Genomic DNA, 13,563 nt, shown 5'->3' on the forward strand with positions numbered 1-13,563 from the left:
ACCACAATGATCTTATGTTTTACACGTCAGCATTACAAACATTAACCTGAAGGCTTTATTTGAAATACACAGTATAAAAAGGTATCTTTTCTTTAAAGAATTTGTTATCTGCTTCCGATTTCCATTTTGACATTTCTATACAACTATCCGTCCACACCATAGACTGTATAGGTCCACACACACTCACCCTCTCTCCTTGGCGTCGATGTCTCTGATGATCTCGTCCCGCTGGTTGACCAAAGACACGAGCTCCTGGAGGAGCAGCTGCTCCCTCTGCTGCTGAGAGGACGACTTCTGCCAGTCTGCGGGACACATGTACAATAAGGAAATGCAGCAGATTGGATAGCTGTTGAACAGTGTTGGAATTTAACTAAAGGCAATTATTAACTCAACTTGTCTATTAGTCACACATTTGTACTGTTTATAATTAGCTTTCAATCACCTGTACATCACTTTGAATGCACTCATAAAATGTGATGATTTCTGTATTTCATACAAAACACATCTTACTAAATACCACTAATAAGCTCCACCTTCAATACCTTCACACACTTGTAATGTCTAATTTGAACTGTGGTATCTCTACTTGTACTCTTTCTGCCATCCCTGTGACTGACCTTCTATAGCCATCATGACCCGGAGTTCCCTGTTCAGCAGCTCAAACTTCCTCTCCAGATCCTGCTCCTCTTGTCTGGGGACACAGTATATAATCAGACAAATTAAAAGAAGTGTGTGTAATGCATGTGTGTGTGCTGTTTGTGTATGAAAAAGCTCTTACAGAAGCTCCAGGTTGTCCTGTCTGCGTATCAGAGCGTTCTTCTTGTTCACCAGAGTGAACCACTCCTGGATCAGTCTCTCTTCTTCATCACGGTCGCTTCCTGTGTAAGCAGAGACACAAGGGGCAGTTTGTATACAACCTAATGTGTTATTGCATAAAACCTAGATCAAGTACTCCCTACACTTGTGTGTCTGTGTGCCTTACCTGTTTCCATGAGGCTTCGCAGTCGTCTCTCCACCACAGCGGCTCTGCTGTCGATGTGTTTCTGCTCCGTGTCCAACGCTGCCAGCTCGCTCACCACATACTGACTGGTGTCCTGCAGACACTGACCACAAGCCCAATTTCACACACACACATACACACAATCATACATGAACATACACAGGACAAAGACATCCAGGAAGAGTGGAAAAAGGGGAAAAGAAAGAGGGAATCATGGAAACAAGAAAAAAAGGTAGAAAAAAAGGTCCAAAGATTAGAGAGCGACACAAAAGATGAAATTTAAATAAACAACTTTTATACAAGTGAAAACACATATGCTTCTCTGTTTCTTGCAACTATCAGTCATGCTAATGATTTGATATGAGATGCAAAGACAAAGAAAAAAGGAAGTAGAACAGAGAAAAAGTGAGTGAGGAAAACATAACTGACCATTGTTTCCTCTTCTTGTTTGGGAGGCTGGGTCTCAGCTGTACTCTGCATCCCTGCAGCAGAACATAGGACGTTTAAACAATATTTAAAATGTTACATTATTGTCACTGAAAGGCTGATGTTCCAGGTACCCACCTTTGTTATAAGTGATTCCAGTCTTGGTTTCTTCATCCTGGAAAAACTCATTTTTTAAATCCAGTTTTTAGAATATGATAATAGAGCTTTAACATTTAACATAAAAGTTGGAAACAATAAAAAGATGGAAAAAAACTGAGAGAGTTACCTGAGTCTGTCCAAATCGGACTACTTTGGAACGTGGGGGTGGGACTGGTGAGATCGAATCGTCCCCTAAAACCAGATGAGAACTACTATCAGAAGTTGGGTTCTTAATGATGAGTGATGATGAGTATGTGGCAGCGCCTTTTTCATTCTGAACACAACAATCCAAATGTTTCTTAAATCTCAATCTCTACACGTATGGCAGCCATTTCATTCCAGCGTCTGTTGTTTCCAACACAGAAAAATGTTGTCGTTGTCGTAGTTTATAGAATATGATAAAACATTTTCTTTTTACTCAAACACATACCTAGTAAAACCAGAGGAACTGATAATTATGCAGTGGCCTCTTAACTGTTATAATTGTGGCATATGTTGTATTTATGTAGGACGTGTTCAATCACATTTTACATCATATATTCTGTATCTTTGGGAACCTGGTGAGAATCTTAATTGAGGTGCTGTAAACTTGATTTAATGATTTGTTTTTCCTCCTCCTGGTCCTCTTAGTTCAAACTGTGCTACTTCACATTCCTAAGATCCCTGGAGACAAGCCAGAGTTTCCCCTTCCCCTTCTCTGTTTTTCTTTTATCTCTTTTTGTTCACATCTCCATGGATTCCAGCATGACCTACTGTACAAGGAAATAACTCTGAGTATGTACAGTAGGGCTATTCAATCAAAAAAAAAGTAGATTACTTTTTAACATTATACTCCTAGGGCCAGTAAATATCACGCTGGGGCTGAATTTATATTTCTCCAAATCCGGCCCCGGGGTGATATTTACTGGCCCTTGGAGTATCATGTTAAAAAGTAATCTACTTTTTTTTAAAGAATTGTTTTTGGACCAGAGTGCTTTTATTCCAGAGAGGGTGTTAAATTGAGAGATAGAGGGGAAGACATTGCCTGAAAACTTCGGCAGGCTCGGGTTTCGAACCCACCTACTAGCTACTGTAGTGACAACTCCTGTCATTTATTGCATCTCTGCGTGAAGGATTAGATAATTTCACCTAAATTAAATCAAAATGAAAGGATGATGATGGTTAAATTAGCTTCACATGTAGGCCTACTGAGTTCTGAACTTGCCATTTAGATCTATAAAGCCCTGATGTACAGGAACATCAAGTGAGAGGAGCATGAGATAGTGGCATTTAGGATGGAGGCAGAGGAGAAATGTTGAAAAAAAACAGCTGAAGACACCATCCATCCATCCATCTTCTCCCGCTTATCCGTGGTCGGGTCGCGGGGGTAGCAGTTCCAGCAGAGAGCCCCAAACTTTCTTTTCCCTGGCGACATCAACCAGCTCTGACTGGGGGATCCCAAGGCGCTCCCAGGCCAGCGAAGAGATATAATCCCTCCACCTGGTCCTAGGTCTACCCCTTGGTCTCTTCCCAGCTGGACGTGCCTGGAACACCTCCCTAGGGAGGCGCCCAGGTGGCATCCTAACTAGGTGCCCGAACCACCTCAACTGGCTTCTTTCGACGCGAAGGAGGAGCGGCTCAACTCCGAGTCCCTCCCTGATGACCGAACTTCTCACCTTATCTCTAAGGGAGACACCAGCCACCCGGCGGAGGAAACCCATCTCGGCCGCTTGTATCCGCGATCTCGTTCTTTCGGTCATGACCCATCCTTCATGACCATAGGTGAGGGTAGGAACGAAAATGGCCCGGTAGACAGAGAGCTTTGCCTTCCGGCTCAGCTCCCTTTTCGTCACAACGGTGCGGTAAAGCGACTGCAATACCGCTCCCGCTGCTCCGATTCTCCGGCCCATCTCACGCTCCATTGATCCCTCACTCGAGAACAAGACCCCGAGATACTTGAACTCCTTCACTTGGGGTAAGGACTCATTCCCTACTTGGAGTGGACAGTCCATCGGTTTCCTGCTGAGAACCATGGCCTCAGATTTGGAGGTGCTGATCCTCATCCCAGCCGCTTCACACTCGGTTGCGAACCGATCCAGTGAGTGCTGAAGGTCGCAGACCGATGAAGCCATCAGAACCACATCATCTGCAAAAAGCAGTGGTGCAATCCTTAGTCCACCGAACTGCAGACCCCCCCCCCCCACGACTACGCCTCGAAATCCGATCCATGTATATTACAAACAGGATTGGTGACAAAGCGCAGCCCTGGCGGAGGCCAACCCTCACCGGAAATGGGTCCGACTTACTGCCGAGGACCCGGACACAGCTCTCGCTTTGGGAGTACAGAGATTGGATGGCCCTGAGTAGAGACCCCCTCACCCCATACTCCCGCAGCACCTCCCACAGTAACTCCCTGGGAACCCGGTCATACGCCTTCTCCAAGTCTACAAAACACATGTAGACCGGATAAGCGTACTCCCAGGCCCCCTCCAGGATCCTTGCGAGAGTAAAAAGCTGATCCGTCGTTCCACGACCAGGACGGAATCCGCATTGTTCCTCCTCAATCTGAGGTTCGACAATCGGCCTGACCCTCCTTTCGAGTACCTTGGAGTAAACTTTCCCGGGGAGGCTGAGTAGTGTGATGCCTCTGTAATTGGCACACACCCTCTGATCCCCCTTTTTGAAAAGGGGGACCACCACCCCGGTCTGCCACTCCTTCGGTACCGTTTCCGACTTCCACGCAACGTTGATGAGACGTGTCAACCATGACAGTCCCTCAACACCCAGAGCCTTCAGCATTTCCGGGCGGATCTCATCCACCCCCGGGGCTTTGCCACTGTGGAGTTGTTTGACGACCTCAGTGACCTCCCCCCGGGAGATTGGCGTTGATCCCCCGTCATACTCCAGCTCTGCCTCTAACATAGAGGGCGGAGTTGTCGGGTTCAGGAGTTCCTCAAAGTGTTCCTTCCAACGTCCCAACACTCCATCAGTTGAGGTCAACAACGTCCCATCCTTACTGTACACAGCTTGGATGGTTCCCTGCTTCCCCCTCCTGAGGTGTCGGACAGTTTTCCAGAACAACTTTGGTGCCGCCCGAAAGTCCTTCTCCATGTCTTCTCCGAACTTCTCCCACACCCGCTGCTTTGCCTCGGCCACGGATGAGGCTGCTGCCCTTCGGGCCTGTCGGTACCTTGCAACTGCTTCGGGAGTCCCCCGGGATAACAAATCCCTGAAGGCCTCCTTCTTCAGTCGGACGGCTTCCCTGACCACCGGTGTCCACCAGGAGGTTCGAGGGTTACCGCCCCTTGAGGCACCTAAGACCTTGAGACCACAGCTCCCCACCGCGGCTTCGGCAATAGAGGCTTTGAACACCGACCACTCTGGTTCAATGTCCCCAACCTCCACAGGAATGCCCGAAAAGCTCCGCCGGAGGTGTGAGTTGAAGGCCTCCTGAACTTGGGCCTCCTCCAGACGTTCCCAGTTCACCCGAAATACACGTTTGGGCTTACCAGGTCTATCCAGAGGCTTCCCCCGCCACTCGACCCAACTCACCACCAGATGGTGATCAGTTGACAACTCCGCCCCTCTCTTTACCCGAGTGTCCAAAACATACGGCCTCAGGTCCGATGATACGATAACGAAATCGATCATGGACCTTCTGCCTAGGGTGCTCTGGTACCACGTACACTTATGAGCATCCTTATGTTCGAACATGGTGTTTGTTATGGCCAATCCATGACTAGCACAGAAGTCCAGTAACAAACCACCACTCCGGTTCAGATCAGGGGGGCCGTTCCTCCCAATCACGCCCCTCCAAGTGTCTCCATCATTGCCCACATGTGCGTTGAAGTCTCCCAGCAAGACTAAGGAGTCCCCTTCAGGAGCCCCATACAGGACTCTTTCCAGGGTCTCCAAGAAGGCCGAATACTCTGAACTGCTGTTGGGTGCATAAGCACACACAACAGTCAGAGTTTTCCCCCCCATAACCCGCAGGCGTAGGGAGGCGACCCTCTCGTCCACTGGGGTAAACTCCAACAACGAAGCACCTAACCGGGGACTTGTGAGTATCCCCACACCCGCCCGGCGCCTCACACCTTGAGCAACTCCGGAGAAGAATAGAGTCCAACCCCTATCCAGAAGTAAGGTTCCAGAGCCGACGCTGTGCGTAGAGGTGAGCCCAACCAGATCCAACTGGTACCGCTCCACCTCCCGCACAAGCTCCGGCTCCTTCCCCCCCAGAGAGGTGACGTTCCACGTCCCCAAAGCCAGCTTCTGTCGCCCGGGTCTGGTCCGTCGAGACCCTCTGCTTTCACTGCCACCCGTCTGGCAGCGCACCCGACCCCATCGATGTTTCCCGTAGGTGGTGGGCCCGCGGGACAGAGAAGCGGAGGTGTTGCCCACGTTGCCTTTTCGGGCTGGGCCCGGCCGGGCTCCGTGGCAAGCCCGGCCACCAGACGCTCGCCGACGAGTCCTCCTTCTGGGCCTGGCTCCAGAAGGGGACCCCGGGCTTCCTCCGGGCCGGGTATCCTCACTTCTTGTTTTTCCTTTCATGAGGTCTTTTGAACCAATCTTAGTCTGGCCCCTTGCCTGAGACCAATTTGCCATGGGAGACCCTACCAGGAACACAAGGTTCCAGACAACACAGCCCCCAGGTTCATCAGGGCACACAAACCTCTCTACCACGGTAAGGTGCTGGTTCTTCAGAGAGGCAGAGGAGAAATGTTGAAAAAAACAGCTGAAGACACATCTTTTTAAATTGGCTTTTTATTAGCAAATTCCCTTTTTAATTGGCTCCTTTAATCTTTATTATTTTTAGATTGTTTTATTCATTCACTTATTGTATAGGTTTTATAGGTTTTTAATTATAGTATATATTTTATAATTGTATTAGTTTGTATTATTCTCTATTCATCTAGTGTTATGTCTTCCTTTATCTTACCGAGAGGGATCATTGATTGTTTTATTGTATTTTCTTTTTATTACCATACCGATTTTACCTCCTTTGTCCCTTGAACTGTTATATTATTTTGTTAGGAAATATATTTGTCTCTGGTTTAATTTGTGATGTGTGCCATGATGTCAAAGCACTTTGAGCTTTATTGTTATTATTATTATTATTATTATTATTATAAAATGAATGGTTGAAGTATAACCAAGTTGTTTAAAGGGGGGAAGATGTTGTACCTTTACCCAGTCTTTTCGTCCTCGGTGGTGGGACCACGAAGGTGCTGCTTCCTCCCTCCTCGAGGCTCACTCCTTCGTTGAGTCGGGCCATGCAGAAAGCGGCCGCGTCCACATCCGTCGGGCCGGGGCCGGAGAGGGCGAGGCCGTAGCTGGACTGGCTGCTGTTGTGCTCGATCTGCAGCACGCTCAGCTCCTGGTTGGTGAAGTGTGATCGGATCTGGCTGAGGTAGGTCATGACGATGAGCCGGTCGGGGACGGACAGCAGAACCATGTCGGACGGCTCCAGCAGGCGAGAGATGCCCAGAGCCTCGAAACCATCAAAGGCCTGATGTTGTCAGAAGAGAAAGACATCATCAGCAAAGAAACAAAGAGAAATATCTCTTTGGTAGATTGTAACAACTTGTGAATGATGGAACCTAAGAAAAGAACATTGATTAACAACATCTTTACCTTTTTGTTGTTGATCTTGATGTCATGAGGGTACAACTGGTCAAATTGTCTGATGAGGAAAAAAGTAGGTACAAATATAATGCAAATGTACACACATTTCAATTGATTAAGGCCTAAAACTAAACGTATTTTCATCAAAACATGTCTACATTTCTTTCTTGGTTGAAACAACACTCCACAAAATAACTTGAATATAACTTACAATGTATAAAGTAGTCTATGTTTATATTTGTTTTAGAAGTAGGTTGTTCTATTACAGTGTTTTCTAACTTATTCAATACTTCTATAGTTATGTACCTTTCTACTGTTGATACAGTACATACGTATATATTGTTTATGCATATTATATTATTTTAACCTCAGTATATCTTATCTATTCTTAAATTCACAATTATATAATTTGGAAAAGGAAGGAGATATTGACAGTTGAAAATGTTGAGGTAGGTACGGAGCTGTTTGTGTTTACATGCCCATCTTAGCTCTAAAGCTGAGAAACATGTTATGTTTCTTGTATTTCGTACATTTTATCAGGATGGAAGTGGTGGAGGATAGCACAGAAGGCCATTCCATTTCTCCAGGACGTGCTGAAGTTGGTGACCTTTATCCCGCGGTGACCTTTGGTGATGTCCTGACACCACTGCAGCAGAGATTGGGTGGAGGTCACCAGGCCCTGCTGGAGGAGGAGAGTTCATCAGAATCAGAAATCCTTTATTTGTCCCGCAACGGGGACATTTGCATTATTACAACAGCAGAAGTATAGTGCAGATAAAGTAAAGAAAATAGACTTACATTTTCAAAAATTCAAAAATAACTAAGTGTGCACATGTTATTGATAATAAAAAACACAAGTAGTATAAAAAGAAATACTCCATGGTAAAAAAAATAAAAAGTTTCACTATATCTTTTTTGGAAAGTGACCATATCAAATTAAAGAGGTAGCTGGTGCTGCTTACAGATTGTAAAAAAAATTGAATGAAAAATAAAGTGTGAATTGCATGAGGGTATATTGCACAAAGTTTGATATTTATTGCACATCAGGGGTATTGAAATATGTGTGTGTGGTGGTTTACCATTGGTTGTGGTGGTTATCCAGTCTGACTGAAAAACATTTAGTTTTTGTCTGTGAGGTAAAAACAACCAATTTTGCATATCTTTACCTCAGCTACATCGTCCTTCCCGTCAGCCTCCTCTCTGACCAGTGGAGAAGGCTGAGGGGGCTTAATGTCAGAGGTTTCTTCTTCTGCTAACATAGGCAGTCGGGATGATGTCATCTCATGAGCAGGAGCAATGTGTGTGTCAAGATGTGATGATGTTTTCTTCTTTCCACCATCAGGGAGGTCAGCCTGTTGTCCTTTTCGCCTAAGATGAGATGGAAATAAATAATTTAAATGAGCAGGGAGACAGACTTTGGTTGGTGGAACAATGGCGATCGTCCAAGCAGCGATTTGTAGAGGTGAGTGAGAGACATGCAAGGTTGCTGGCAGGACGGATGGTAGCAGTGACTTGATGTTAGACAGCATGAAAGGGGACATATCATTTAAGATAATAGGAAGATAAACATGCTTCCCTCAACACAGGTCTATGCTGTTAGGAAATGTCTTTATCACCTTTATAACAAAGCATAACACACTTGTGTATGTCATTGACTGTATTAAGATCTATGTGGTGCCTAGGCTTTAAATATTCAGTTGAACACATCAGACAGAGCAGCAGTTCTTGAAACTAAACATGCATTCAGGTGCCAACAAACACATATTACCAGATTAAAAAAAACACCTCCATACTCAAGATTGATAAAATGAAAATGTTAAAGAAAAATCCATAGCCAAAAGCACGACTCAATTTTACTTTGGCGATCCCCTGAATTTCCTTTTAGTGCAACTTTGAGGTGACATGAGGAACATTTGTGGTTGTGTGTGAAATGGCTCAAACACTCAATACATTTCCTTGTAATATTCAGCAGCCTTAATGAATCATTACTTTGGTTAATTTCTTAATATCTTCAACAGACTCAGCTGTTCCTTTTGTTTAGTTTTAATTAGCATGCTAACAGGCTAAAGTAGCATGGCAAACATGTGACACAACTTTATTCAAGCATTGTCATTTAGCATGTTAATATGTTAAAGTTAGCATTCAGCTTGAATGTGGGACTAATAAAGGGATTCTGATTCTGAAGGGCTGCTATACATGCTAGCTTAGCTCCAAGGCTAGCTATAGGCTTATTGTTATCTTACTTTCTTAATCCTGGGAATTTATCTTAAATTGTGTCAAATATTTAGGGAGTCAGTTATCAAGTCAAGATCATTTTTGTGAGTTCACAGTCTTAAATCCATCTTAAGTCTTCTAATATGCATGCATGCGCACATTTAAACACAGAGCTTCAGTGGTTTTCTTTTCTAGAGCAGCAGAAGCTGACTTACACATCCTCCACGCCTTCTTGATTTTTCCCCAACTCAAGGGATTGTGGCGACTCTTCTTTCTCAGTTAGAGATATTTCCTGCATGGAATCACCGCCATGCCTCAAGTCACTACTGTGAGCAACAAGCTCTGATATTTCAAAGTCAATCTCCCGGGGGTCTGGGATGAGGAGCTTCATACTGCGAGGGCCAGGGACAGGGGGTGTGTCACCTGTCATCAGATGGATCTTAGCCAATAACAGCCTCTCCTCCTCTTGGAGCTGTTGGTTTTTGGTGATATGGTCAGGGTCAGAAGTGTGTGTATGTGTGGGAGGCCATTCAAATTGTGCACTTGTTGAGGTGTCTTTGTCGGTGTTTAAACTGGGGTGGCTTATGTCTTTATCATCCTTCACTTTTTTGGCCATTTTTGTGTCATCATTTATTTTGTTGATGTTTATTTCTGTGTTTGAGTGTATGCTGGCACGGTTTATGCTAGGAGGATTTGGCAAAGGCACTGAAGACAATTGATCAAGTGCTTCCTCCTTACTGGCAGCTTGGCCAGTTTTTGTGATTACATCAACTTTCTGTTCTTTCATTGGCTGCAGCGTTTGTTTTCCAATACATTGTGGAGCAGGTTTGGCTTCAGTTTTCTGACTGATTTCTTTCTCCTGCTTATACCCAGCTGGAGGTTGAGGTTGAGGATGGTCTGCCAGACTGATTTTGGAGAGTTCATGTTTCTTTGGTTGACTGACGAGACAGTTTTGGTTAAGGATCTGTCCACTGGATGGGAGTGAGGACGGCGTCTGGGACAGGGGGCCTGGGCTGAAGACAGAGAAGGAGATTTCAGAGCTGAACCTAAAGGCTGAAGATTTTGAACAAAAAGCGGACCAGCAACAGATCCTTGTCATGCTCCATTCCCCTCTGGCAACAAACCACCATTCATGTCACACAGCCAGAGCTCCATTTTGTTAATCTCACACAGGGTCAGAGGAAATTCAAGCATTAAAGTCGTTTAGAAAAGACACAGTGAGTTGTAGGTAGAACATTGTATTCTTTAAAGGAGGACATTTGTTTTTTACTTGGCTAATATCTCGGATGTCTGACGTTTTTAACCCTCCTGTTACATTCAGGGTCAAATTGACCCGTTTGAAAGTTTGAAAATCTACGAAAAATACTTTCAAGCACACACACACACACACACACACACACACACACACACACACACACACACACACACACACACACACACACACACACACGCACGCACGCACGCACGCACGCACGCACGCACGCACGCACGCACGCACACACACACACACACACACACAGATGAGACATTCATGTCCAAAAATGGTGAAATTCAGTGGTACTCATCCCCTAATGGACGCCAGGCAACACTATCGGCAGCAAACATAATGAAGGCAGAGCCAGGGCCCACCAGGATGGCAGTCTCTCGTGTCACAGACACCAAGTCTGGTTTTGAGCTGGTAATTTCGAACACAGTGCTGAAGATCGTTCTGGATATGACCAATCTGGAAGGGAGACGTGTATATGGGGAGGAGTGGAAGGAGCTGGACGAAATGCATTTACATGCGTATTTTGGTCTCCTCATCCTGGCTGGGGTCTACAAATCCAAGGCTGAATCGACAGCCAGCCTGTGGGACGCAGACACAGGCAGGAATATATTCCGAGCCACAATGTCTCTGGGGACTTTCCACATTTTCTCAAGAGTGATCCGATTTGATAATCGTGACACAAGAGCTGGCAGAAGTGAGAGAGACAAGCTGGCAGCTACAAGGACAGTATGGGACAAGAGGGTAGAGCGGCTTCCACTTCTCTACAACCCAGGACCTAATGTCACAGTGGATGAAAGGCTGGTGGCATTCAGAGGTCGTTGCCCGTTCAAGCAATACATGCCTTCGAAACCGGCAAAATATGGCTTGAAAATATGGGCAGCATGTGATGCAAACTCCAGCTATGCACTAAACCTGCAGGTTTACACTGGAAAGCCAGTTGGAGGAGCTCCTGTTGTTTCTAGAACACCAGCAGTGTCTCTGTCTCTTTCATCTGACATTATATTTGCCCTGAAAAGCTTTTTAGTTTCAAGTCATAACCAATGCAACATGTGAAGAAGATGTCATAGTCACAAACAAGTTGGTAATTATGTTGTGTGGGGGGCACAAATAGTACATGACTCACATGCCAACACGCAACTGTTTCTTGAGAAGGCCGGAAAACACCAAACCCTCAGTAAAGTTAGGATAATGATGCTTAGTAATTATTATTACCCTGGAGATATGGTGAGTCAAGGCCTCTGTTATTGGAGGAAGCTTCATCACACACACACAGGCACAGTCCTCTGATCCACAGGCTGCTTCTCCTAAATAGCCGTTAGCTATTTCCCGGTTACTCACCTCCCTCCCTGTCTGGTCTCCCCCTTACTCACCCTGCTCTCCCTTCCATGTACATCTCAGCCATCCAGACAGAGCCAAGATCTTCCTGTCCTCTCTCATACTCCACCTCATCCTCCTCCTCTTCCTCCTCCTCTCTCAACCACACTGGGATGGCACCAGACTTTAGGTTGCCCTTTTTCACTGATCTCAGACCAGGATTATCCAGGGTTTTCTTAACAGCAATTACAGAGTCCTTAGGTTTGACTGATCTAGACTCCAGTGTGCTTGTTGTTTTGTCTGCAGGGACAGAATCAGCAGGTCTCTTCGCAACCAGTTTGACTTCAGTATTTGTTTTCACTTCTTTGGGATCCGACTTGCTTTCTGATTGCTCTTCGTCACATTGATGTTTCTCATCAATTGCAATATTATCCAACTCTGCTTCTCTCAGAGGAGGCCAGTCATCTGATTGGCTGTCGATGACTTCCTGCAGTGATGTAGAACCAGAGATAATCTCTTGTTTCTGTTGTGGTTTTTCTCCTCTGCTATCCCTTTCTCTCTGCCTGACCAGATCCTCCTCATCCTTTCTCTTCCTTTCTTCCTCAATGTGCTGCTTCCTTTCTCTCTCTGCCTTTTCCTTCTCTTCTCTTTGCTTTGTTGCTAGCTCTTCCTTCTCCTTCTCCAACCTCAGTCTCTCCTCCTCCTTTTCCCTCCTTTTCCTTTCTTTCTCCAACCTATGTCTCTCCTCCATTTCCTTCTCATCCCTTTGCTTTTTCTCCAGCTCCTCCTTTTTCAGCTTCCGTCTCTCCTCCTCCTTTTCCCTCTCAATCCTTTCTTTCTCCATCTCCTTTCTCTCCTTCTCCAGCCGCTGTTTCTCCTCCTCCTTTTCCCTCCAAATCCTTTCTTTTCTCTCCCTTTCCAACCTCTGTCTCTCCTCATTTTGTTTCCTTTCTTCCTCAATCTGTTGCTTCCTTTCTCTCTCCTCCTTTTCCTTCTCCTCCCTTTGCTTTTTCTCCAGCTCTTCCTTCTCCCTTTTTAGCTTCTTTATCTCCTCCTCCTTTCCCCTCCTAATCCTTTCTTTTCTCTCATTTTCCAACCTCTGTTTCTCCTCCTCCTTTTCCCTCTCAATCCTTTCTTTTCTCTCCTTCTCCAACCTCTGTCTCTCCTCCTCCTTTCCCCTCTCAATCATTTCTTTTCTCTCATTTTCCAACCTCTGTCTCTCCTCCTCCTTTTCCCTATCAATCCTTTCTTTTCTCTCCTTCTCCAACCTCTGTCTCTCCTCATGTTGCTTCCTTTCTCTCTCTTCCTTTTCCAGCTTCAGTTTCTCCTCCTCCTTTTCCCTCTCAATCCTTTCTTTTCTCTCCTTTTCCAACCTCTGTCTCTCCTCATGTTGTTTCCTTTCTTCCTCAATCTGTTGCTTCCTTTCTATCTCCTCCTTTCCCCTCCTAATTCTTTCTTTCTCCATCTCCTTTTTCTCCTCCTTTTCCTTCTCCTCCCTTTGCTTTTTTGCCAGCTCTTCCTTCTCATTCTCCAACCTCTGTCTCTCCTCATGTTGCTTCCTTTCTCTCTCTCCTTTCCC

At 45.5% G+C, this 13,563-nt stretch overlaps 2 protein-coding genes across 6 annotated transcripts in view; both read right to left on the bottom strand.

Annotated features, from left to right (window-relative positions):
* Positions 1-13,563, bottom strand: part of ehbp1l1b (EH domain binding protein 1-like 1b) — a 39,744-nt gene that overhangs the window by 1,126 nt on the left and 25,055 nt on the right. For all 5 annotated transcript variants that reach the window (XM_034098512.2, XM_034098516.2, XM_034098517.2 and 2 more), the window contains 11 exons: positions 8,356-8,557; positions 7,720-7,871; positions 7,199-7,247; positions 6,749-7,073; positions 1,713-1,777; positions 1,565-1,601; positions 1,430-1,482; positions 983-1,103; positions 779-878; positions 618-691; positions 188-302 (listed from right to left, as the gene is read on the bottom strand). In XM_034098512.2, coding sequence (XP_033954403.1) covers positions 188-302; positions 618-691; positions 779-878; positions 983-1,103; positions 1,430-1,482; positions 1,565-1,601; positions 1,713-1,777; positions 6,749-7,073; positions 7,199-7,247; positions 7,720-7,871; positions 8,356-8,557 — 1,293 coding nt within the window. The remainder of the gene's footprint in view (positions 1-187; positions 303-617; positions 692-778; positions 879-982; positions 1,104-1,429; positions 1,483-1,564; positions 1,602-1,712; positions 1,778-6,748; positions 7,074-7,198; positions 7,248-7,719; positions 7,872-8,355; positions 8,558-13,563) is intronic.
* On the bottom strand, positions 11,884-13,538 carry LOC139435127 (uncharacterized). The gene has a single exon (XM_071205494.1). The coding sequence runs from the start codon at positions 13,447-13,449 to the stop codon at positions 12,037-12,039; it is 1,413 nt and encodes a 470-aa protein (XP_071061595.1). The 5' UTR covers positions 13,450-13,538; the 3' UTR covers positions 11,884-12,036.

Source organism: Pseudochaenichthys georgianus, chromosome 14 (genome assembly GCF_902827115.2).
Source record: "Pseudochaenichthys georgianus chromosome 14, fPseGeo1.2, whole genome shotgun sequence".
NCBI classification, from domain to species: domain Eukaryota; kingdom Metazoa; phylum Chordata; class Actinopteri; order Perciformes; family Channichthyidae; genus Pseudochaenichthys; species Pseudochaenichthys georgianus.